This window comes from Zingiber officinale, chromosome 3A, assembly GCF_018446385.1.
Source record: "Zingiber officinale cultivar Zhangliang chromosome 3A, Zo_v1.1, whole genome shotgun sequence".
Lineage (NCBI taxonomy): Eukaryota > Viridiplantae > Streptophyta > Magnoliopsida > Zingiberales > Zingiberaceae > Zingiber > Zingiber officinale.
This window is the reverse complement of record NC_055990.1, coordinates 11,676,555-11,700,262: the sequence shown is the minus strand read 5'-3', so window position 1 is coordinate 11,700,262 and position 23,708 is coordinate 11,676,555. Positions and strand designations below refer to the sequence as shown.

The 23,708-nt window shown below is 32.8% G+C and overlaps 2 protein-coding genes across 18 annotated transcripts; both read left to right on the top strand.

Annotated features, from left to right (window-relative positions):
* The first annotated feature begins 5,017 nt into the window (after positions 1-5,017).
* LOC122051157 (probable transcription factor KAN2) lies at positions 5,018-7,904 on the top strand. 3 transcript variants are annotated; one of them, XM_042612132.1, is made up of 7 exons: positions 5,018-5,502; positions 5,578-5,721; positions 5,870-5,946; positions 6,396-6,441; positions 6,574-6,634; positions 7,086-7,149; positions 7,500-7,904. In XM_042612132.1, exons 1-7 carry the CDS (start codon positions 5,142-5,144, stop codon positions 7,617-7,619), a joined length of 873 nt encoding a protein of 290 aa, XP_042468066.1. In that variant the 5' UTR covers positions 5,018-5,141; the 3' UTR covers positions 7,620-7,904. The 3 variants fall into 3 exon arrangements, with proteins under 3 accessions (XP_042468066.1, XP_042468065.1, XP_042468068.1); XM_042612131.1 differs by having other exon boundaries at positions 6,538-6,634; XM_042612134.1 differs by having other exon boundaries at positions 5,368-5,502; positions 5,570-5,721; positions 6,538-6,634.
* A 4,484-nt stretch (positions 7,905-12,388) lies between these two features.
* On the top strand, positions 12,389-18,714 carry LOC122051155. 15 transcript variants are annotated; one of them, XR_006131366.1, is made up of 9 exons: positions 12,389-12,544; positions 12,634-12,740; positions 12,858-12,909; positions 13,342-13,501; positions 14,194-14,363; positions 14,989-15,162; positions 15,271-16,257; positions 16,387-16,453; positions 18,390-18,714. XR_006131366.1 is itself a non-coding variant. In XM_042612130.1 (6 exons), the coding sequence occupies exons 1-4, from the start codon at positions 12,462-12,464 to the stop codon at positions 14,230-14,232; spliced, it is 564 nt and encodes a 187-aa protein (XP_042468064.1). In that variant the 5' UTR covers positions 12,404-12,461; the 3' UTR covers positions 14,233-14,363; positions 14,989-15,162; positions 15,271-15,744. The 15 variants fall into 15 exon arrangements, 1 of the variants encoding a protein (XP_042468064.1); XR_006131369.1 differs by having other exon boundaries at positions 12,395-12,544; positions 12,645-12,740; XR_006131367.1 differs by having other exon boundaries at positions 12,395-12,550.
* Positions 18,715-23,708: the final 4,994 nt, after the last annotated feature.

Here is a 23,708-nt window from a genome sequence, read left to right as displayed (position 1 = left end):
TAAGTAGATCAAGATTGATCGGATACTTGATAAAATATAAAAAGTCTAAGTAGATCATGATTGACAAGACATTTGGTAGTTGAAAATCCAACAAAGAATTGACATGAGATAGAAAGTCTTTGCATCGTGGGGTGGCGATAAATTCTCTAAGGACAGTCGACACGACGACGCTTCAACCCTGGATAACTATTTTCTAACTCTCTGCTCTTTTATTTATTTGTTTATTACATGCTAGCTATTTTTGTGCAAATACATTACTGTATTATTGCTTATAGAATACAACAGATCAGATGTTAGACAACGAGAAAATCCCAATAGATTAAAGTTGACTAAATGCTAGGCAACATAAAGTATCGGTAGGTCAAGATTGATCGAATGTTGGATAAAAAAAGTTATGGTAGGTTAAGATCAATTAGATATCGGACAAGATGAAAATTTAGCTTTAATAAGATTAAAATAAGAGTATTAGTGGATTTATAGGATGTATTGATGGACTAATTGATATAATAAAACTTTTAAAAATGGTATAATATTACTACAGTAAATTAAAATACCTCTTAAATTTAATCATCAATAAATTTAAAAACCTTAAAAAATTATCTAGCAACTTATCAGTATCTTTTAAATACCTCTATACGATTCTAATTAGGAGTGTAATCGAGCCGAGTCGAGTCAAGTCAAACTCTTGAATATTTAAATTTGACTCGTTTATAATCGAGCCGAGTTCGAATTTTATTTAACGAATATATATTCATGGTTCACGAGCTTATTCAAGCTACTATCGAGCCTAAATGGGTTTAATAAATATAAATTATAAATTTAAATATTCATTAAAAATAAAATTATATATTTAGAGAAAATTATAATATTTTTATTAAAATTTATAATTTTATTTTAATAAATAAATTTAATATATTTATCTATATGTTTACTAAGTAGAGTGTAAAATCTATAAATTAAATATCAAAATTATTATTTTTTATTTAAAAGTTAATTCTTGAGCTTAACAAACATGTTCACAAGCTAACGAGCCGAATATTGTGAAGCTTGAGCTTGATTTGTTTATCTTAACAAGCCTCATTAAACGAGCTTACACAAACTTTTATTGAATCGAGATTCGAATAGCTCATGAACGACTTAATTTATTTACCGCCCTAATTCTAATAAATTTTATTATTTCTAATTATTTATAATAATAATATTTTTCTAAACACGCAAACATTTATTTTATTATAAATGACATATTCTCTTTCTTTGATGCTAATATTTTTCAAACATACTGTTGCTAACTAACAAATATTTACATTAATAAAACATATTAATTTACAATATAAATACATAGACCGTGAAATCACATGACTTGGCTTAAGACGGGTTCAATTGATAAGTATATAGGATAATAATTATAATGTTCGGAGGTTAAAATTCGATAAAAAATTTCATATCAATTTGGATTCCCATTAAATTTTAATTTCTCTTGATAACATACGACAATCGTGAGAGGGCACTAATAAGATGGCACCACGTCTTAAAATCACATGGACTTCTTAGAGAAAATTAATAGATATTGAATTTAGAAGTCAATTATGCATTAGTTCTAAATAATTTAAAATAATAAATGCATAACAATTTTATAATACATTATTATAATAAATTTATATTTATTGCATATTGAAAAGATTTTAAATTTTTAGAATATCATATTGTCGTGCAATCAAAGATTTCTTAAAATGATTGATTGAATCTCAACAAAATATATAGTGACAGATAATTGCTTAATTTTTTATTTAAAAATATTATTAAATCCTCTTTTATTCTTTTTAAGAAGTTGAATTTTGAATTGTCGTAATAATTTCTAAATATCATTTTTTTCTAAAAAAACATTTATTAATCACACAATATATTAAAAAATTACAGCTATTTTAGTTTCAGTTTTAGACGAGGAGAACATATATTATCTGTAATTAAAAACAAAAAAAAAAGTTGCTGCCATACAGAGGGTTATGTCAAGTTCAATTAAACTTTGATAATTTAGTCAATTATTCAATTATCCTTTTATTCGATCTCTTACATCCTATTTGGAAACAACTTAAATGAAGAAATTGAATTGAATTCCATTAGAAATTAAATTCTGGTCAGAATTAAATTCAATTCCTATGTTTAGAATGGATTGCTGAACAATATAATTGAATTGAATTCCTTAATTTAGAATCTATTTGAATTGAATTCCATTCTTATACATTTACCATTTTATCCTCATAACTAACCATTTAATAATCAAAGTTAAGTATTAGAGAATAAGAAGAAAATGGCGCACGGGAAGAAGGTGGCTGACAGCAGTATGAAGAAGATGGTGCACGGGAGAAACGGACGGTGCAAGGAGAAGTTTTCGGTGCAAGGAGAAATGACGCACAGGAGAAAGGCAGGAAAAAACAAAAGAGTCGGTAGATGGAAAAAAAGGGTTTTAAGTTAAAAGGATAATTAAGTAATTTTAGTTGTTCATGGTAATTTCCTATCTAAATCTGACTATTTGAAGTCTGATTTACTGTTCATGTTTTGAATGGAATTGGAATTGAATTTCATATCAAATCCATCTCAAAAATTCATTCCAAACTATGGAATTGAATTTCAATTACCATAGAAATTCAATTCTATAGGATTCCAAACAGGATGTTAAATGACTTATAAGATCTCGATACCTGATATAAAAAAAAATAAATTCAGGTCATAAAATTAAATGAAAATATTTATATAGGATGGTTATTTTCATTAGCCCTAAAAAATAAAAAAAAAAAATCTTCTAAATATCTATCTAGAATATGAGGAGTCTTTTATTATATTGATTTCCAATAATTAAAAAAATAGAATTGGAAGAGTTTGCTTAATTTCATTCTGAAGAAATGGAAATTTGAAAATGTAATCAAAATACTTTGTGTCGGCAGCAATCAATAACAAGATATATACACACACACAATGATCTCTCAGACGTTATATCACCACTTGATGTATAATATCATGTTGTCAGAATTAATTGCCTTCATTAATTAGCCTTTTAATTTTTTAGAAAAAATTATTATATATTTTCTGTAAATACTGATTGGACTTTTATTCTATGTTTCATATATTACTTCATTTTCTCAAAACTACTAAGAAAATTCCTCTCAAAGAGATATTGGCATCCTAAATTTCTTATATAAAATCGTAAAAATAATATAGAATGATAAAAAAAACAACAGTGATGAGTAAGTTATATAACAAAAATAAAAAAATAATAATAAAAATTTATACATTATTAGAAGAGGGAGATTACTTTATAGTCAGGAAGAAGGAAAAAAAAATGCTAGAATACAATATCATAAAATGGGTAAATGATAGCAAAATAGTTACAATTATCATGTAGTTTAAAAGTAAGTAAATATGGATGGTAAAAGTATTTGTTTCAAAGTAATTATATTTCGCAAAATGCCAAATTATTGGAACAAATTAATGGTAGATTAATAGTAACTATATTTAGTAGATTATTTCTACTAAGACCATCCGCATCAGCTTTCCTATCCAAAATGCATAATTTAGGGTAAAAAAGTTACTTTATTAAATTTGGATATCCATTTTTTAATATATCATATATCAGCTTCCTTATTTCTTCTCTCTCCTCTGTAATGTTTAGGGAATAGAATCCATTCCCTAAATTTAGAGAAGTACTATTCATAAATGCATAATTTAGGAAATCAATAGGGTAGCTGATGCAGAGATTTTTTAACTACCTTATCCAAAATTTAAGGAAAATTCTTTAAATAGGGTATCTGATATGGATGCTCTAACTCATATAAGAAAATTGGAAAAATATTATTACAATTACTTTTTAAAAATAAAAGTGCCAATTTTTTTTGCATCATAAAAAAAATCCATTAGAACGTATGAAAACGTAAAATAGAATTATCCTTTTAAAATTGGTTTTTTCCTTTTGTTAGCAAACAAACAACACTCAATTATTAAACCAAGATAATGCCACATGTGTAGTCCATCTTACTTTCTCTACTTTATATCAATAACTTAACGTAATTTACCAAAACATGTTCTTTTATAATGCTCTTTTGTCGAATAGCACTCCAAGTATATTAAAATTAGCAAATGGCGCCTCTCATCAAATTAATTTCATTTCCTATTCCACTCTTCAATTCCAAAATTAATTTTCATCTTTTTCTTTCTACAAGTTATTTTTTGAATTAATACACATTAATAGTTTTACAATACTAATAGGTGAATATTCATGCAAGCTGATTTAGCCAGCGTGAGCGAGAGGAAGGAGAGATAGGAAAACATGCGTTTGAATAGTTGGGTTCAAGTACAACCAGTCTCTAAAACTACGAGTAACCTTGTACTAGATTTTCCAAATCTTTCTCAGAGATTGCCCAAGAAAGCAAATGCCTTGGAATCTAAATAAAAAATAAAAAAAAATCTTCTCTCTCTTATACAACTCTCACCCCCAGTTAGAATTGCTTTATTGGACAAGAGGTTTATTCTCTGGGGAATTAAATGTCCTCCAATTTAGGAGGTCGTTTAATATTATAATTTATTTCCTTTCATCTCTCGTTGTTGTGGAGTCGGCGATGGAAAACACTCAAGGTGAGCAAAATCATGTTTTTACTTTTTTGCTTCAATGTGTGATACAACTCTCAGATGTCACTTTCTTCACAGCACTCACATGAACCAACCTCTCAAATTTTACCCCATTTGTTGATGCTATCAACTTTGCGCTTTCACAACTTGTTTGCCTCTACAATCGAACTGTGCATCACTATAATTCCAGACAGACACACCATACACACATTCTATACAGGCACAATGTTCACACATTAATTATTAATTCAACCTAAAGTACATCTCTCTCTCTCTCTCTCTCATGCATTATTAACGGGGAAGGAGCCTGATCTGAGTTGGTAAGTAAATTTGTATCAATGGGAAGTGTTCGAATCTTGACTGGGCGCCGCTCACTACATGATTTACCTTCCTTTGTTTCATCGTGGGACCGGTGAAGTGCTTAGCTGAACTTTATCAGGTTTTGCATCAATTATTAACGGAGGAGGAGGAGGAGAAGAAAGAAAGAAAGAAAGAAGTAGAGCTCACAGTAGACCAAATTAATGGAGTTCTTTTCTCCTCGTCCAGATCTTTCACTTCAAATCAGCCCCCCAAACGCCTCCATATCAGGTTGGAGGAAGCATGATGACACCATGGAATTAGGGTTTACGAGGAAGCTCCCTCTCGACTCCACCACCGCCGCCGTCGCCACCACCACCATCGGTGCCTCTAACCTTAACGCCGTCGGCACCACCGTGAGCCATATTTCTAACACCTCGCACCACCGCCATCACTACCTTTACTTCCACCACCCCCAGCCACACGTTACTTGTGAGATGGCGGTGCCTCTGATGGGGATTCCAATCTATCACCACCCGCCTTCTTCTTCTTCTTCTTCTTCTTCTTCTTCCTCTTCCTTGATCGGTAATTTTACTTTGTCGGTGCTTCAGCGATCTCTTTGCCTTCGTCGTCCTCCTCTGACCGACCGCAGTTTTGTAGGGCTCGCGGCGAACCAAGGACAGCTGCGGCCGAGATACTCGAGGTTGGCGTCGAGGCGGAGCATGAGAGCACCGAGGATGCGGTGGACTTCGACGCTGCACGCACGGTTCGTCCACGCGGTGGAGCTTCTGGGAGGCCACGAGAGTATGATCGACAAACTTGTGAATTCTGCTGTGTGAAGATAGATAGTTTCTAAACAACTAATATATTTATCTATCTATCTATCTAAATTAGGGTTTAGATTTCTCTTTTTATGTTTGTTTGTTTGTTTGACGCTGATTTTTGTGCTCAGGGGCCACTCCCAAGTCGGTTCTTGAGCTCATGGACGTGAAGGATCTCACTTTGGCTCATGTGAAATCTCACTTGCAGGTATCAGGAACTTCCACTTGAATCATGTGCCTTCCTTTTGTTTTTTTCCTCAGCTTCCTGTTTTTGTTTTCTACTTGTTGTTGTTGCCGAGTTCTGATCAGTTGTCAGCAGCTTTTTGCTTATCATGCAATTATAACACTGAATAAATGACACACAGACACAGTTTACTTTTACTTATAATAAATATGGTTTATTAAATGCCTTTTCATTCCTTCTGGTTTCTTTCCTCCCTCTTTTATCTGTAGCTCAAATATTTTTGACAGCTTTTGTGCACAGACCAAAGATGATTCTACCATTAGATAAAGGGTGGAGAAAATAAGTGTACAGGAAATCATTCAAGTTTGAAGCTTTAGGAAAAGCAAAGATGAACTGCAATCTTTTTTTTTTACCAAGAAAAAACAACTAAAATATTGTAGATTTGGCTTTGATGTCTATATTTTTAATTGCAGATGTACAGAACTGTGAAGAACACTGACAAGCCAGAAGCTCCTTCAGGTTGAGATTTTCTTTCTACTTTTTTAAATTTCCCAATCAATCACATCAGTATAATTTGTAAGTAAACAGTACTGTAACAAAAAATATCTGTTACAGTTCCATCTGATGGATCATCTGAAATTTTATCAATAGGAGAGAATTCTGATGATAACGATCATGCTGGTGACATGTGGAGCAATGCTGTTCCTCCAAGGTAATTATGAATGATTAATTTATATATTTTCGTGTGGGAGATGTTCTTTGATCATTGCTTTTATGTTTAGAAGTAAAAAAATAGGAACAGGTATACAAGCATTTTAACTCCTTTTTTTCTCCCACAAAATCATACAAGTCTTTAATCAATTGCTCCAAGTGTCCATGAATCATGATTGATTTAGATATCCTTGATGATTATGTGATCCTCAAAAGGAGATTAAAATGGGGAACTCTGGCTCATTTTGTGATCCCCTTATCTGCCTTTCAAAGAACAGCATATATTCACCATGTCTGAAATGTATCATATAAGATTGATTGCTTTCTGCAACTTCTTTGCTGCTTCACCTGGGAAATACTTAAAATATGAACTGTTGGGTCATAGAATCGAATTATTTTCTGAATATATTCATCTGTAAAAATGACATTATTCTCTGCATTATGAGCAACAGGAAAAGCTGCTGCAATGGCATGACAAGTAGTTCCACTGCAGGGAAGAACATGAAGTCTTATATGGTATCTAAACTATTGGCCTTTCACTCATATCCTATCATATTTAGAAAGCATTAAGTATATATTTTATAGTCAATATTCATTGCCTTAATTGCATATAACTTAATTGGAGGATCAATATTAGATAAAATTATATTAGTTTTTATTTTTATCGCTACAACCATTATTAACAATGATTAAGAATAGCTTATGTAAAATCTTCAATAATAAAGTACTAGTGGTGTTTAAGTTTCTTAAAAAAGAAAAAGTTTCATGTGGAATGATTAATTAATTGAGATATATACTTTAATAATTGTACCTTGAAGCAAAGATATTGTTGATGCATCATTGTTTCATAACTCTGGCATGATCAGGATCACATGGAAACGACGAAAAAGTTGGAAATGCTTTCAGAATTGGATTCATCAAGCCTTTCGCAGACAATGAACCTAAACAAGCTGAACCTTGAGATCACATTGGGGAGGCCACACTGAACACACACACACATATATATAGGGCCTTGCTTGAAGAGGAGACGAAGGAGGAAGAAGTTATCTAGAAAAGATTTTAGATTCATGCACGCATCTATTTGTTAGAAAACCTAGCTAGGATGATCTCTAAAGATTATATTTCTATTTCAAAACCATTTAATACTCGCATGTGTTATTAATTATTTCCTTTCTCTATATAGGTCCATGTAACTATAGCTGTTTTGATTGTCATCAGGATGTATATCAACATCTAATTAGTGATACATGAATTTAAATTTAATTTTGCAATTGTGGAAATTCTGAATTCATAGTGATTTTAATATTGAATTGCTTTTATCACTGAGTGGAGAATATGTTAAATTTATTAATCATACTGTATAATATAATTCTAAAGCTGAATGCCTCAAACATGAATACAAATACAATGTAATTAAGTCCTTAACAACAAGAAAAGTATTTTAATGCATTGAAAGGAGTCACAAACTTGGTTTTGATATTTCATTATATCATGAAAATTTTCTTTTGCATTATCAAAAAAGGATTATATTTCATGTGTAAATACTTTATGCTACAAACTTGATGTTTATCCTAAAAAGACATATAAACTCTAATAGACTTTCATAAAGTAAGACTATATCTATTTCACTAATTGTATGATCTTAAAATAATATTCTCACTAGTTAATATATTATCGGCAGCATACAAACTAAGGAGAGTATAACAAATGAACAAGGGAGAAATCAAATCATGCAAGCCCAATTATTTAGGAAAACAAAATATGCACAATTAATCTTGTTAAAGTTGGGTTAATTTGGCTTTAATTGATGTGCTTGCCATTCAAAACCCTTAATATGTTCCATGCATTTGTCAGTGACCTTAATGATCTAGTAAAGTATAAGTCAATGTAATATTAATCATATTTTTCTTATGGATACATGTTAATTGAATCCAATTCACCGATTTTCAAATGATACAAATTCAAATAAATAAATAAATAAATAAATAAATTTGACCCAGAGATTAAAGCAGGTGCATTTGAAACATGACTTGTCCACTGTTAATCAAGTGTTGAGATGTGTGCATGCAATGCATCCCTCTGACATTGACTATCAGTAGTTGGCTAAAAGCCTAAAAACCATATGCCATGTTTTAATATTTTTAAAAAATAAGAATAAACATTGGTAAAATATTTTACTGGAGATAAAATATAATATTAATAGACATTACATAGAAGTCTATTTGATTTTTGGTCTTTAGTATTATGAATAATAGTATAAGTTATTGAAATTGTATATTGTAAAATTAATTAGGTCACTGATATATGAAAAGATGCAAAAGCATACGTCCATAATAAAACAAATAATGAGTTTTAATTCACAAAGTAAATTTTAAAATATTTTTTTTCTTAATTTAAAAGCCTAGCTGTGTTAATTAACTTCATGGGGAAAAGCGATTTTAATAAAGTTGGAAAGTAAAATATGCTTTAAACAAATTTAAAGTGTGGAAGGATAAATATATATATAAAAAAAGGGAAAAGCAACATTTACTCTCAAAGAAAGATAACTCTCAGCTTTCAAAACTTTTGGATGAGGACATGAAAAAATTGAAAAACTTTAGCAGCAAAGTAAGTTTTTTTTGAACTCTTATCTTTTCACTTTATAGAAAGATATACTATTATTTTTCTATCCGAATAATAGTATGACAAGTATAACTTGTTCTTGTTTATAAGTAAAAGTACTAATAAAGAAGAGGTAAAAATTAGAAGGGTTTGAAAATATTAAAGAAATTTGGATGATTCAAAATTTGGAAATTTTAAAAAAGAAAGGAAATTAAGGGTTAGTTGGCAACATATATCCAATTTACACTGACTAATTTTATGATTATCAGTTTGGTTCCATCAAAGTTTTCTATGTGCTACTAGAATAAATCAAGAAGTACTCACAACGGGTGACCCATTAACCCAGCATTCTTAGGTCAAATGCTCATTAAAGAAAATTCATCTGTTAATTCACCGAAGTTGAGACTCGATCCTTAGATATATGGGAAACTAAGAAGGCGCTATGCCACTGCACCATTGCCCTACCGCTACACCAAAACTTTTAGCATGAAAATTTTAAAAAATAAAGGAAATTATGTGTTAGTGGCAAAAAGACGAATATGCTCGTCTCTAGCGCCCCAGCCAGCTCGCCCCAAGATCAACACAGAGGAAGTAAATCACAGTGACTAAGAAGACGAGTGATAGGTGGGGTGAATCTACACGGGTTGCAGGGATTTATGCTCGCCAGCCTCGAGATTCGACCCCAAGACCTTATGTGGCAATCATCCTACCACTTACCTTATGTGTTAGTGCAATCATAAGAGGTGTACTATGTCGGTTATCTAGTAAAGGATGATGATATATGGAACGAATCAAGGCATTAGTGTTGGTGCAATTAACCTCTGATAAGGTTGAACAAACTCAAGTTATGTTTCGATGTTTCGATATTTCGATATTTGATCAATATGTTTAAAATTGAACTTACACTAAGTAGATCAACGTTGACTATATACTTGATAGTTGAATAATATACTTGATGGTTGAGTAAGATGTCAAGTGAAAGGAGAATTTGTAGATGAGAGAGATCGTTGGTCCAATTGACCTCGGGTCAAGGTTGACCAAGATTGTTCCATGATTGATGGTTGAGTGAAAAGTCAAGGTTGACCGGATACTTAATAATGGAAAAGTCCAATATCATGATTAACCAAACACTTAACGGTTAAAAGTCTAACATGGAATTGATAAAGGCAAAGTGCAAGTGAGTCATGAAAGACTGAACACTTGGCATGACAAGTGAAGTTCAAGTATAACAAGTTGAATTGTCACTTGGGAATAGTAGAAGTACAAACAGACTAAGGAGGACCGAATGTTTGACAATTAAGAAGTATTGATAGGTCAAGGCTAACTGGATGTTAGGCATAAGATAAAAAATCCTATAAGATCAAGGTTAATCAGATGTCAGAAACTGTGAAGTCCCAATAGGTTAATGTTAACTGAATGCTAGACAAATGATGAAGCCCCAGCAAGTTAAAGTTGGCCAAATGTTAGACAATGGCGAAGTCTTGATAAGTCAAGGTTGATCAGATGTTAACAAAGGAAGTCTTTGTTGGTGAAATTGATCTTGATCAAGGTTGACCAAGTTTGAGTTGGCTTAAGTTAAGTTTCGATGTTTACTCAATATGTTTGAAGTGAGAGTGAAAAGTTAAGTAGGTTAAGGTTGATCAAATACTTAATAATAGAAAAGTCCAAGTGGATCATTGTTGGGACACTTGGCATTTGAAAATTTTCAATAAGGAGTTGGCAAAGATGAAGTTCAAGTGGACTATGGAGGACCAAATACTTAGCATGAAATATGAAGTCCAAGGGGTCAAGGTTGACTGAACACTTGATAATGATGGAAGTTAAAACAAGTAAAAAAGAACCAGATGTTTGACAATGGAAAAAATCATCAAGGTTGATCAGATGTTTTCTCGACAAGTCAAAATTGACGGGATGCTAGGCAATGGTGAAGTCTTGACAGATTAAGCTTTGTTAGTTGTTAGATAATGGTGAAGTCTCAATAGGTCAAGACTGATCGGATGCTAGGAAAAATAATTCAAAGTTGATCAGTGAAAGAAGTCCTAATAGGTTGAGGTCAATCAGATACTAGCTAAAGTGATAATTCAACCTTGGTAAGGCTGAAATAAAGGTATCGATCGATTGTTATAGACTAGCAATTATTGATGAACCCCTAAACCTCGAGTTCAGGGTTTGAGGGGGTTTAAGGGAATTTATTATATATTAATCGACTGTTGGGTATGAGCAATTGACTGATGACACTATTACATTGAACAAAATTTTTGAACTCGGTTGAGGCATTGGATTGATGCAGAAACAATCAACTAATGGTGGATTGTGATCGTCTGTTGTGATTGATGTTAAGTTGAAAAGAGTAGTTTTGATAGATGCAACATTCAAATTTAGTCAAAGCAATTGATTGATGGTGTTAGCAGTCAATTGTTGGGAGAAAAGTACTAACAACTGTTGTGGAAGATTTAGACATCGATTCTTGGGGTTTTTAGAGGAAAGTGTCGTTGCATTTCTAGATCTTAAAGAGACAATCCAAATAATCAACAACGAGTAAAGTAAAGATTTTTCTATGTAAAAGTATTTATTGACATTGTATTTCATTTTTGCATTTATCTTTGTATTTGACTTGTATTGCTTTGTAAGAATAGGAATTGTAAGAGGTTTCTCCACCTTCGAAAGATGTATAAGAAGGAGAAAGTTAGTAGTGAAACCGCTAGGACATTAAGCCACACTACAACAAAAATGTTAAACGACAACACCACAAAGACAACGGTTTTAGATGAAACTGTTGTAAATTTAGTAAAAGACAACGGTTTTTGATAAAACCGTTGTCTTTGAGATCCCATAAAATACAAAAGACAACAGTTTTGTGAAAACCGTTGTCTTTGAGATCCCATAAAATATAAAAGACAACAGTTTTGTGAAAACCGTTGTAATTGAGTAATTTTTTTTTAAATCAACAACGCATTTTACAACGGTCATTTAAAACCGTTGTCTTTAAGTGCTTTTTTAGGGGCTACAACAACGGTTTTGATAAAACCGTTATCTTTGACTTTATTTGTTTCGTCATTTCTCCCTCACAGTTTTGCTTTCCCTCTCTCCGTAAATTTTTTCGGCGCCTTGTTTTCCCCTTCACGCTCCCAAACCTAAGTTATTTTTCTTTCCCTCTCCTCATACAATCTCTTCATACCATCCTGTCTACCGCTGGATCTTCCTCCACGACGAAGCGAGCACCTCCCATGGCTCGCATTCTTTTTCCTGTCGGAATCGAATGGTTGCATCCGACCAAACAAATCACATCCACCGCAAGGTCAAGGTACAGGTACAGGTTGTTTTCCCTCTCTCTTGAAGCAAAAGTCCATTTACGACCAACCACACCGATTTCTTTTCATTTAATTACCTCCTCTTTAGTTGCTGCTCAGCTTCCAGGTCCCCAATTCCAGGCCTCCGGGAACCAACCACCCCCTGCCCTTTCCCACCCTCTGCCCAGAGGAATCTTCCCTTCTTGTCGTGTAAAGGTTGCTCCTTTCTTCGATCTTGCTGCCCTTCTCTCTGCAAAAGTAGATTTGAGGGGGTTATGGACGGCGACTTTCGATCGAGTTCTACCGTTGCTGATCCTTTGCTCTCTCTTCCAGGGGATTCTTGGAGAGGAGCACCAACCCAATCGCCCCACAGAGAGGATTTCAGGTGAGCTTTGAATTAAAATTTTTATCTTTTTTTTTGTTTCTGTTTATTTTGGGGATAATAGCTCTTGTTTGAGATTAGATCTGAACTTGGAGGCATTCGATTTAAGGGATGCCTTTCTCCTTGTTTATCTACTTTTTTTTTCCTTCGTCCGTAAAACCAAGTTGGTTACTTCTACTCTTTCTGTGAGATGTGACTTCATGATGATTGTTCTTTTTCTTTTGTTTTATGGGAAGTTGAGACCGTAGAGACAATTTTTTTATTGATTAGCTTGATCTCAAATTAGAGTCTTTAGAGCTATTTCATCATCAAGTTGGTAGAACTATAAAGTTTTTTTCTTACTGATGTCAACTTAGTTATACCTTTCCTTTCCTTACGAGAAACGAATTTGGTTATTTGTTTTTTGTTTGACTCGAGTTCTACTCTTTGTATAAGGTGTGGAGGATTGGTTGTGACCAAGGCAGCAAGCTTAAAGAACATTCTAAGGGCATTGAAGGAGAAAAGAGGCAAAATTTGTTTGGAATACTTGCGAAGCTTGTCTGTGGACGAGATCAAAGCTGAGCTATCCAAGTTCAAGGGAATAGGACCAAAAACGGTACCACTTTTTGCTAATTCTTATTCAATTTTAAGTCTGGGAATCTAAAGGGGAGTGAAGTGAAACCGATTTTAGTTTGATTTCTACTAAGTAATTCCTTTTCTACTCGAAAGTTAAAATTTTAGAGGATGAACTGTTGGATGAGTCTCCTTGATTACCATGTTTTGGTTACCTTGTTGGCTACATTTGATTCTCGATATCTAGGGTGAAGAATTGAAGATTTACTATGCGATGTGTTTCCATTGAGTTTTGAGCTTATCTTAGGCTTTAAATCACGGGCATCGTGAGGTAGGTTCGATTCAAGTCTGGGTCTTAAAGGGGAAAAGAAAACCATTACTTTAGCAACAAGTCTGCTATTTTTTTAGCTTTCTTTATAATTAATAATGATCTAATTCAAGTATATATTTTTACAGGTTTTTCTTGTTGTTGTCTGTCAAATTGTTGTGTAGATTAGCATGTTGATCACCTACCAATGTTCCTTACACCTACAACATGCTTTTTGTGTCTTATTGGCTTCGAATCGTACCTATTTGCATATTCATAGTAACAAGATGTCCAACTATAGCTTACTTTATGTTGAGAGTTCCACTCTTTTTTCTCAAAATGGATAATAGAAGCTGTGAATGTACAGCAAATTTTTGTGTTATGCGATTGAATGCTTATACTAACCATCATCTCATTTTGAATATCAGGGGAAAAAGAATACTACGAGAAACAATTTGCAACCCTGAGATCCTTTGAGGAAGTTGACTCCTTGCATACAAAAACCATTGATGAGGATAAAGATCTTGAAGAACAAGCACAGAGTGAATTTTCCATAAAGATATCTAACTATGCAAACATTGCTCTCTTGGCACTAAAGGTGTTGATCTTTGTAGTCTGAATCTTTGCTGTTGTTGAACTTGTAGAAAAAGGAAAGTTATATTTTCGTCTTACCAGGGTTATAAGTTAGTATTACCAGGACCCATTGACTAAGAAAATTTTCAATGGTAGCGTATATTGGTCAGTTTCATATACCTAAGTTAAAATTGAGGTGGGTTTTGACTGTAGATTTATGCTTACTATGCGAAGTGGTTCAATAGCTATTGCTGCATCAACACATGATTCGTTACTGGATCTTATGGCTGGTGGAATCCTCTTGTTTACATATTTGTCAATGAAAAGCATAAACATATACAAGTATCCTATTGGCAAGTTGCATGTTCAGCCAGTTGGAATTATCATATTTGCTGCTGTTATGGCTACTCTAGGTACATATTTTCTGAAATATTGCTTGTGTTGTGACTTCGTAACATTCTTGTGCTTTAAACTTGTTTAAAGGTTTAATTTGACTGGTGGATTTGATTTCCTTGCATGCTTCCGTTGCAATGAAATATATTTTCAAATCTTATTTGGTTGCTATTTGCTACAAGCTGAAGACAAGTTATCATCCTTTTTTTCTGTATAATTTCACAGTGTCATATTCACACATATACTCTTTTCATCAGGATTTCAGGTTTTTGTTCAAGCTCTTGAGCGTTTGATTGAAAATACACCCTCTAAAAAGATGACCTCAACACAATTGATATGGCTTTACTCAAGCATGTTGACAGCCACATTCACAAAGCTAGCTTTATGGCTTTACTGCAGAACCTCAGGAAACAATATTGTTCGTGCCTATGGTAAGGTTCTACTTCTGATTATGTAAACTTCATGGTTTCACATTTGATTCCGTTGACATCATACATTAACATTATGCTGATTCTGGTGACTTGTTGAATGATATCCAGGACCATTATTTTGATGTCATCACCAATGTTCTTGGCTTGACTGCTGCTATTCTTGGTGATAAATACTACTGGTGGATTGACCCTGCTGGAGTTATCATTCTTGCAATATATACAATTACGAATTGGTCAGGAACTGTGGGAGAATGAATTCTATTGGCTATAGCACTAGTAATATTCAAATTAGTTAACTTTTTATTGCATTGGATAATTGATTAAATATTTTCTTTGATCTTCCTCTACACTTTTACCTTCCACTCAAATTGTTAACTCTTCTAACTTAAAAGGAATAATGATTACACGAGACTCTACATTCTCCTAATTATTTAATTCGTTAGCATAATTATTTAGGTTGCTTTATTTGTCTTTCATTCTGGTCTTGCTTGACTATTGGTTTGCACATCATATGTTTTTCACAAACTGATGAAGGTGTAAAAATAATATTTTTTTGGTGGAGAATGGTAGGAACTCTGGGAATTAAGGGGAAAAATGGTTCATATCTCAATTTCTTGACTCTTGTGTATGCATTATCTTATGTATGTGAAGCACTACGTTTTGTAAGCAGTAAGAATTGAACCTTCTATGATATGTTCAACTTGTTAGCAAAAATTGATGACTTAATGTACTTGCATAGATGCATTCCATTGAGGTGGAAAATTTTTCTTTACAACCCTTGAAGAAGTAGAGAGGAGACTGGAGAAGAAGATTTTCTGATACTGATAAGAGAACTACTATACATAACTTGGCTTTCACTGTATGCATTTGCCACTTCTTGACATGTGTATGTCCTTGTAGATGAGGCAACAGGGTGATCTGCAATACTTTAGATCAGCTCTTTGTGTAGTATGCAAACCAAACGTCAAAGATGCTACAACTCTTTGTGGGAGAGTGAATAGCTGGATATGTATCAATTTTGCAAAGAATGTGCAAGATAATTTGGCTAGGGGATTTTGTCATGAGCTTGCTCAGATGTGCCAGATATCAGAAATGGTATGACTTCAACATTTTTACTACAGCATATGATTTACTACATGCAACTTAATTCTTAATTATCTTATTTGAAGAAGAGCCACATAAATCATTATTTTTATCTACATGTTTTATATGAATTTTCTCTAGATCCTGTGCTTCATCCTCTAACTGCTCGGCCTGATCATGTTGAAAGAGCGCTTTATATATCATTCAGGTAGAACATCTCTATTTTATTATTATTCTTATTCTGGAATGCATGAAGTGATTTCCAACATCTTAAGATTTTGAGATGTTTAAACATATATATCATTTTCTGGTAAACATATTTTTGTAGGACTAACACACTTGTCAGATTATCAGTTAAGTTTGTAGTGATTGTAAGTTTTGATGGTAGTGATTATCAGTTTAGAAAATCATATTCTATATTACATATAGTGATTAACAGTTTAGATGGTTTAATGGATTAGTTTGTTTTTGCTTTTTTATAGAAATAATGTTGAAACTAGTTTTGTATACTACTTTGTGGTTTTTATGCAAACTGCACATCCTCAAGCTTTGAGATCTTACTAGAGTGTTGTTGCTGTTATGTTGAGACATAAGGTACATGACTTCCTCTATGATTCCTTCTTTCTGTTGCTGCTGTTAGCTATTCTTGCTGATTTCACATAATATATGGTTTAAGATATAACGCCAAGTTTATATTGTAAGAACAAATCGCATTCCCTTTTTCCACTTTCCAGTTCGTCGATTAGAATTTGTTTGATCCCAAATACATCTCTTTTTTCCCCTCTTCATCATGTTTCTATCCTCCTGCATTAATGGCCTACTTCTCTCCTTATTCTTTGCCTTACCCAATCGCCAATGAATTATTCATCTAAAAAAATGTTTAGTTGAATTTTTTTCTGGTAAAACATTTTATACCTGCATCATGGAAAGCATTTGGATGTGGTAGTCTTTTCAGTTGACAGGGTTTCCCATGACTATGTATGATGATATGATTGACCTATTGATTTAGTAGAATTGAAACATGTAACCAAAATGTTTAAGCTAAAGTTAATGGCAGTTAACCCATTTTTGCTAAGTTAATGGCAGTTAAACCATTTTTGCTATATACGCCCGTATAGTTATTCCAATTTCCGGTGGATTACTATATGTACTACCTTAAAGGCTTGATGTCTTCTTCGAATCCCTAACTCAACTCTTGCTTGTATCAAGATCTTGTTTAGTAGTAGCTCCATAATGTAATGTGACAGGAAATCAAGGTAGCCGCATTCAATTTGAGAATAAACCAATGACGGGTTAAGCTCAAGTATGAAATAGTTTTGCTTAGACATATTAGTTGGATGTTTTTATGGATGTTTTAGTATAAATTATTGTGTCGGTGCTGAGATAATTTGTACTAGCGCTACGTGAAAGTAATGGATTGGTATTTATGTTGTATATTGATTCTCGAGTTAATATCATGATGTGACCACTGGTTGAATCCTTCTGTTGATTCAGATACAAACATTTCATAATATAGCATGCGTTTCAGTATTTTGACATCATTTCCGTTGCAATATGCTGAAAAGTAAAAAAGAAAAAGAAAAAAAGACAGGACAACGGAAAACTCACATGTTTTGAACGACATGTATCTTGACCACATACGTTCCTAACAATTTCATAGCTGTGAGAAGGAAATCCATGCTATTTGTAGTTCAATTATTGAAATCCTGGAGAAGAGGATCAAATGCTTTATTATGAACTGGAATTTGAGCAATACAAATAATCTATCCTTTGATTTCTATTTTGCGACAACGACCTCATCTCCCAGTTTATCCAATTCCTTTGCAGCTTTGGTGCAAGAATTTTGGCAATAAAGCATACTAGTTTGATGCATTTCAAATATAAATAATATTTGGAGTTGTCCATATTTATGTACTTTACAATTTGGTTTCTACTGTGCAAAAGATGCAAAGCTGCAAGAAGTTTATAATTGTTTATACATGTTGATAAGTTTTCTACTTTTGGGGCTTGTTTGTTTCAATTATCACTGTAGTTTGTAGTGATTTATTAGATTATCCGTTTCAATTATCAGTTTGTAATGACTATCAGTTTATACATGCATGTTTCTACTTTTTTCTATGACTTTAACTATATTTTTTTTCCAGAAAAGGGAGAAAGCTGGGTTTGTAGAAAAAGGACCGGTACATGAAGAATGTTGCACATCGATCCTGACTTGATCTATTCAGAAAAAGGACAAGTTAATTTGCATGGTTGTGGTCTGATAAACTTAATTTTATGGTCTCATTTTTTGTGGTTGCTGTCATGATTGGATACTACTTGTGGTCATGTTTGGATAGCTTGTAGTAATTGTAGAAGTTTATAAACTTAACTTAAGTGAATGTACATATTTGTTGTACCAGTTTTTGGTTAAGACAAGATGTATAAAAGACAAATGAATGTATATATATTGAAAATAGTTTTTATGATTAATGTATATATGTTGTACCAGTTCATGTGCAAAAAAAAATTATTTTATCTATTCGTGATGCATTTTCTAATCAACATAGACAACGATTTTTTAACTGTTGTGAAAAGTATTCAAAGACAATGGATTTGAACTAAATTTTGAAGAAAGACAACAGTGTATTTGTTGTCAAAAGCATATCTGCGATCAAAATTATTGCAAAACTCGCAATTACAACGGTTTTATATTGTTACAGAACTGTTGTCTTTGGTATTAAAAGACGACACTTTAAATCCGTTGCATGACTGTTGTCTAATGTGGTCAAAGACAACAGTTTTAAACCGTTGTCTTTTACTGCACATTTAACAACACTGCTAATTACAACGGTTTTAAAGGGCCTACGACAATAGTTTTTAACCGTTGTCTTTTAATATTTTTGTTGTAGTGCCAATGAGTAGGAACTAGGGGTTTGGACCACATAAAGTCGAAATGTTCCTTGCTTATGTTATTCTATTTGATGTTTTTATTTTTATTGCGTACTCATCTTTTGTAGACAAGCACTACGAATGATGAATCAAGAATTACTATTCAGCCTCTCTAGTGACGCCAATTGTTTCAATAGCTCTGATAAGTCAAGATTAACTAAATGTTAGAAAAAGGAATTTCTGATAGGTTAGGGTCAATCGGATACTAGGCAAAGTAAGAATTTAGCCTTAGTAAGGCTGAAATAGAGGTATCAACCGACTACTATAGACTAATAATCTAGTGATCGACTAATGAGCCCATAAACCCTGAGTTCAAAGTTTGAGAGGATTTAAGGGTATATTAGTCGATTGTTGAGTATAAGCAATCAACTGATGACACTTTTACAGCAAATAAAAAGTTTCTGAGTCATTTCAAAAACTTGACAACTAATCCAATAGTCGATTGATAGATGTAGTAGTTGACTATTATTGTGGTTAATACTGAGCTGGAAGAGTTATGCAAGTGTGACATTCAAATTTTAGAAGAACAATTAACTGATGGAAGTTTGGGCAGTTTGCTGTCATGATTTGAATCTTATAAAAGAGGATTTCATGATCCATCAGATGTTAAGGTGGCGGATCTACCTTTGGAGACTTTGAGGATTAGTGTTGTTATATTTTAGACCTTTAGAAGCAATCTTAAGCAAAGAGAAAGCTAGCAAAGCAATATTCATTTGTAAAGTTATTCACTTTCATTACATTTGTATTCTTGTTGTATTGCTTATAGGAACATGTCTTGTAAGTAGTTTCTCTGCCTTTAGAAGGTCTACTACAAGGAGAAAGATAGTAGTATTACTGCTAGGACTTTAGGTCGTCGAATAAAAACCGAGAATTTTGAACCACATAAGATCGAGGTGTCTCTTGTGCTTATTCTATTTGGTGTGTGTTATTCATATTTTCCATTATACATTAACCTTTTGTAGATGAGCACACAATCGACAAATAAGAATGAAGTGAATCGCTATTCACTCCCTTGACTGACGTTAATGATCCCAACAATTAGTGTGTTCGAGGGAATGTAGATTTAAAGGAGGTGTACTTATAGACAACATAAAACTACCACAACTTGAAGATATGTTGATATGTGAGATGTGAGAGATTATGAGAAAACTTATAATTTTAGGTTTTGGATAGATTTTTATCTAAGTGTGAGTTCACCCAAGAAACAGGATCTTTCTACGTTATAATCAATGATTAAGTTAACTAAATCTTAAATCCATTCAACTAAACAACCTAATAGATCAGGTAGTCAACCTAACATATTATGTTCAAAAATAAAAATTATTTCAAGTTGAGTCAACTAAAAAGGAATTTAGTTGACTGAACATGTTTTAGTTGACTAATCAGTCAATTGATCGACTGCTTGAATTTGAAATTTTAATTATTTGAAATATATCTTATCCACTTGAGTCAATTGATAAAAATTTAGTCAACTAGAATGGTGTTGAAGATAGCAATTGGCAAATAGGGCTTTAGTGACCAATGTTTCAATTAAGTAGCATGAATTTAAGGTGACTAAATAAATAGAATAGCTGGTGAAGATTATCCAAGCTTGATTTAAAGACCATCATTTGTTGGGATCAATGACATCACTAGAGGAGGGAGAATAATTATTTGTGATTTTGTTAATCGTTGTTCGCATGTGCTTGTTTACAAAAAAATTATACATAGCAAAAAATACTAATCAAATACACAACGAAACAAGCACAAAAGATAAATAATTTTTATGTGGTTCGAAACCCTGATTACTACTTCATAATTTACCATCCTAGCTATAGTACCACTATCTTTCTCTTTGTCGGATATCTTTCGGAGGTGGAGAAACTTCAAACAATTTTCTATTCCTTATAAACAAATGCAAAGCAAAAATAATTGTATAAATGATATCAAAGGAAATTGAAACAAAATAATTAACACTACGAATTACTTTGAATGTTATATGTAGCTCTTAGATTGCCTCTTTGAGATCTAAAAATCCAATAACACTCTCTTCTAAAGTCCATAAGAATCAACATCGAAAGCCTCCACAAAATATTTCTTTTATAGCCTTCAAGGCAGGGCTGATTCTACTAATAGTCGTCTGATAGCATCCATCAATCAATTACTCCATTAAATTTGAAAGTTGTGCTTGCAAAATAACTCTTTCCAACTCAATTTTGATCACAATAGTTGATTGCTAATGACCATCAATTGATTATTGCCCAACCAAACGAGTCACATAGGTGGGTTCAGAATATTTTGTTCATTGCAACAATAATAATAGCTAACTGCTCCACACTATCAATCAAATTATGGTCAAATAGTTGAGTTTCCAATTGAGTTTTAAATTTTCTATTTTCTTGAACAGAGACAATAGTCGACTGTTATTCTTCAACAATCATCTAATGATGATTAATCAAGTTGATTAGCTAAGTTTCAGACATTTTGTTTACTGCAATAGTGTCATTAGTCAATTGCTCTTACCTAACAATTGATTAATCCACTACAATAAGGTAGTGGAAGGTTAAAATTAAATGTATATTAATAAACCCCTAGCCCATGAAGATATGCCCCTATGCCAGCACTAATATACTGATACCTCTATTTCAATCTTATCAATATTGAATTCTTATCTTACCTTGTATCTGATTTCCTCTATTAGGACATTGCGATCTAGAGGGGGGAGTGAATAACTCTAATCGCTTCGTCATTAAGAATGAAATAGAAACCTTGAAGGGGAACTAATACAACACACACAATGCTAATAAGTTAATTTTACTTGGTTCATGACCACCTCCCCAAGACAACTACGTCAAAAGCTAACCTAGAGTTCTACCATCTCTACTGATTTTCTCTATTTTAGACAAAATTCGAAGACAGAGAAACCTTCTACAATAGTATTACAACACACAATAGAAAAATAAAGCAAGAAGTTACAATGAGTTACTTGAGGGATTTAACATCTTCTTCAAATGCTTGTACCAAGGATGTAGGTTGAGCTCAAAGACTTCTAAGCCAGAACTTTGCACAAAAACTTTGTCTTGAGATTGGAGCTTTACCTTCAAACTAATTTCTTTTTAGTTTTATATGAATGCTTGACTCGAATTGAACTACAATGTTCATTTCAAACTTTAGTCGATTGATGCACAGTATTAGTTAATTGAAATGGTCTCCCACAACTGTTCTGCCATTGAACGACCTTTGAACTTTCTGAAATTTGTATGATTTTATTAATTATTTGAACATCAGTCGACTATTGAATCTGATCAATTGACTGATATCAATCAATAGAGTCTCATAGTCGAATTGACTTGCTTCTGTTGGATTGCTAATCGACATCAGTCGACTAGTATCCAACTATCCATTAATAGTCGACAGATGACATCAGTCGAATCAAGCGATTGAGTCAATATGCTTTTGTTTGATTCTTGATCGATATCAGTTGACTGATATACATTGACAGTTGACAGATGTCATTAGTTGAATCAAGTAGTTGGCTCCATGTTCTTCTATTCGATTCCTGATCAACACCAATCTAATCGAGCAACTAAGTCGATATGCTTATGTTCGATTCCTGATTAATAGCAATCGATTGATGCAAAGTATCAGTCGATTGATACTTGGATCGGAACCAAAACAAAAGCCTTCTATTTTTTAGAGTATCATGTACTACAACAAATTTGTCGATTAACAATGCGCTATTATGTTATCCGCAACGCGCATCACACGTTGCACAATTGCAAACTATTGAGAGTCAAAAGATATTGACAACACCAATGCACGTTGCAATTAAGATTATTCGTAGTGCGCAATACGTACTGTAATTAAGATTATTTACGACACACCATGTGTGCTGCAATTAAGATTATTTATTGTGTACAAAGTGTGTTGTTAACGCTATGTATTACTATTATTAATCAAGATTGAAAAAAAAAACAAAATCAAAACTTAAACAATTATCATATCACATTCAACCATCAACACCACACTTAAGCAAAACAATAAGAATCTCCATTATCTAATAAGAAAAAAAATAATAAAGTAATAAGAAATTCACTTAGTAATATAATTTCTTTTCTACAAAAATGTATATGAGTTTTGTATCTGTTTGTGATATAGATCCTCCATCGAGTGGATTTTCTCCTCACACAGTGACCACTTCTTTTTATACTCCTGAACTTGCTCAAGCAATGGAACGTTCTCCTCTTTTTGTCTCAATTCTTCCTTTACAGAGGCAGCCAACTTTTCAAGCTCTTCTAACCTTGGAAGTGTCATCCACTAAAGCCTGTCATATCTATAGACTATCTCTTGCATAAATTTATTTAAAATGAGCAAACTAATCCATGCTTTGCAAAATATATCTGTTGGAACCCCAAAGTTATTTTGATATGATCAAACAAATTAAGTTAGATCCTATTGGTTTTGATCCCCGTGTCTAAATGTGCAGGAACTTAGGAGCACAGGAAGTTGAGCGAAAGACGCGGCTAGCGAGAAGGACGACACGAAAGAGAGCCGAT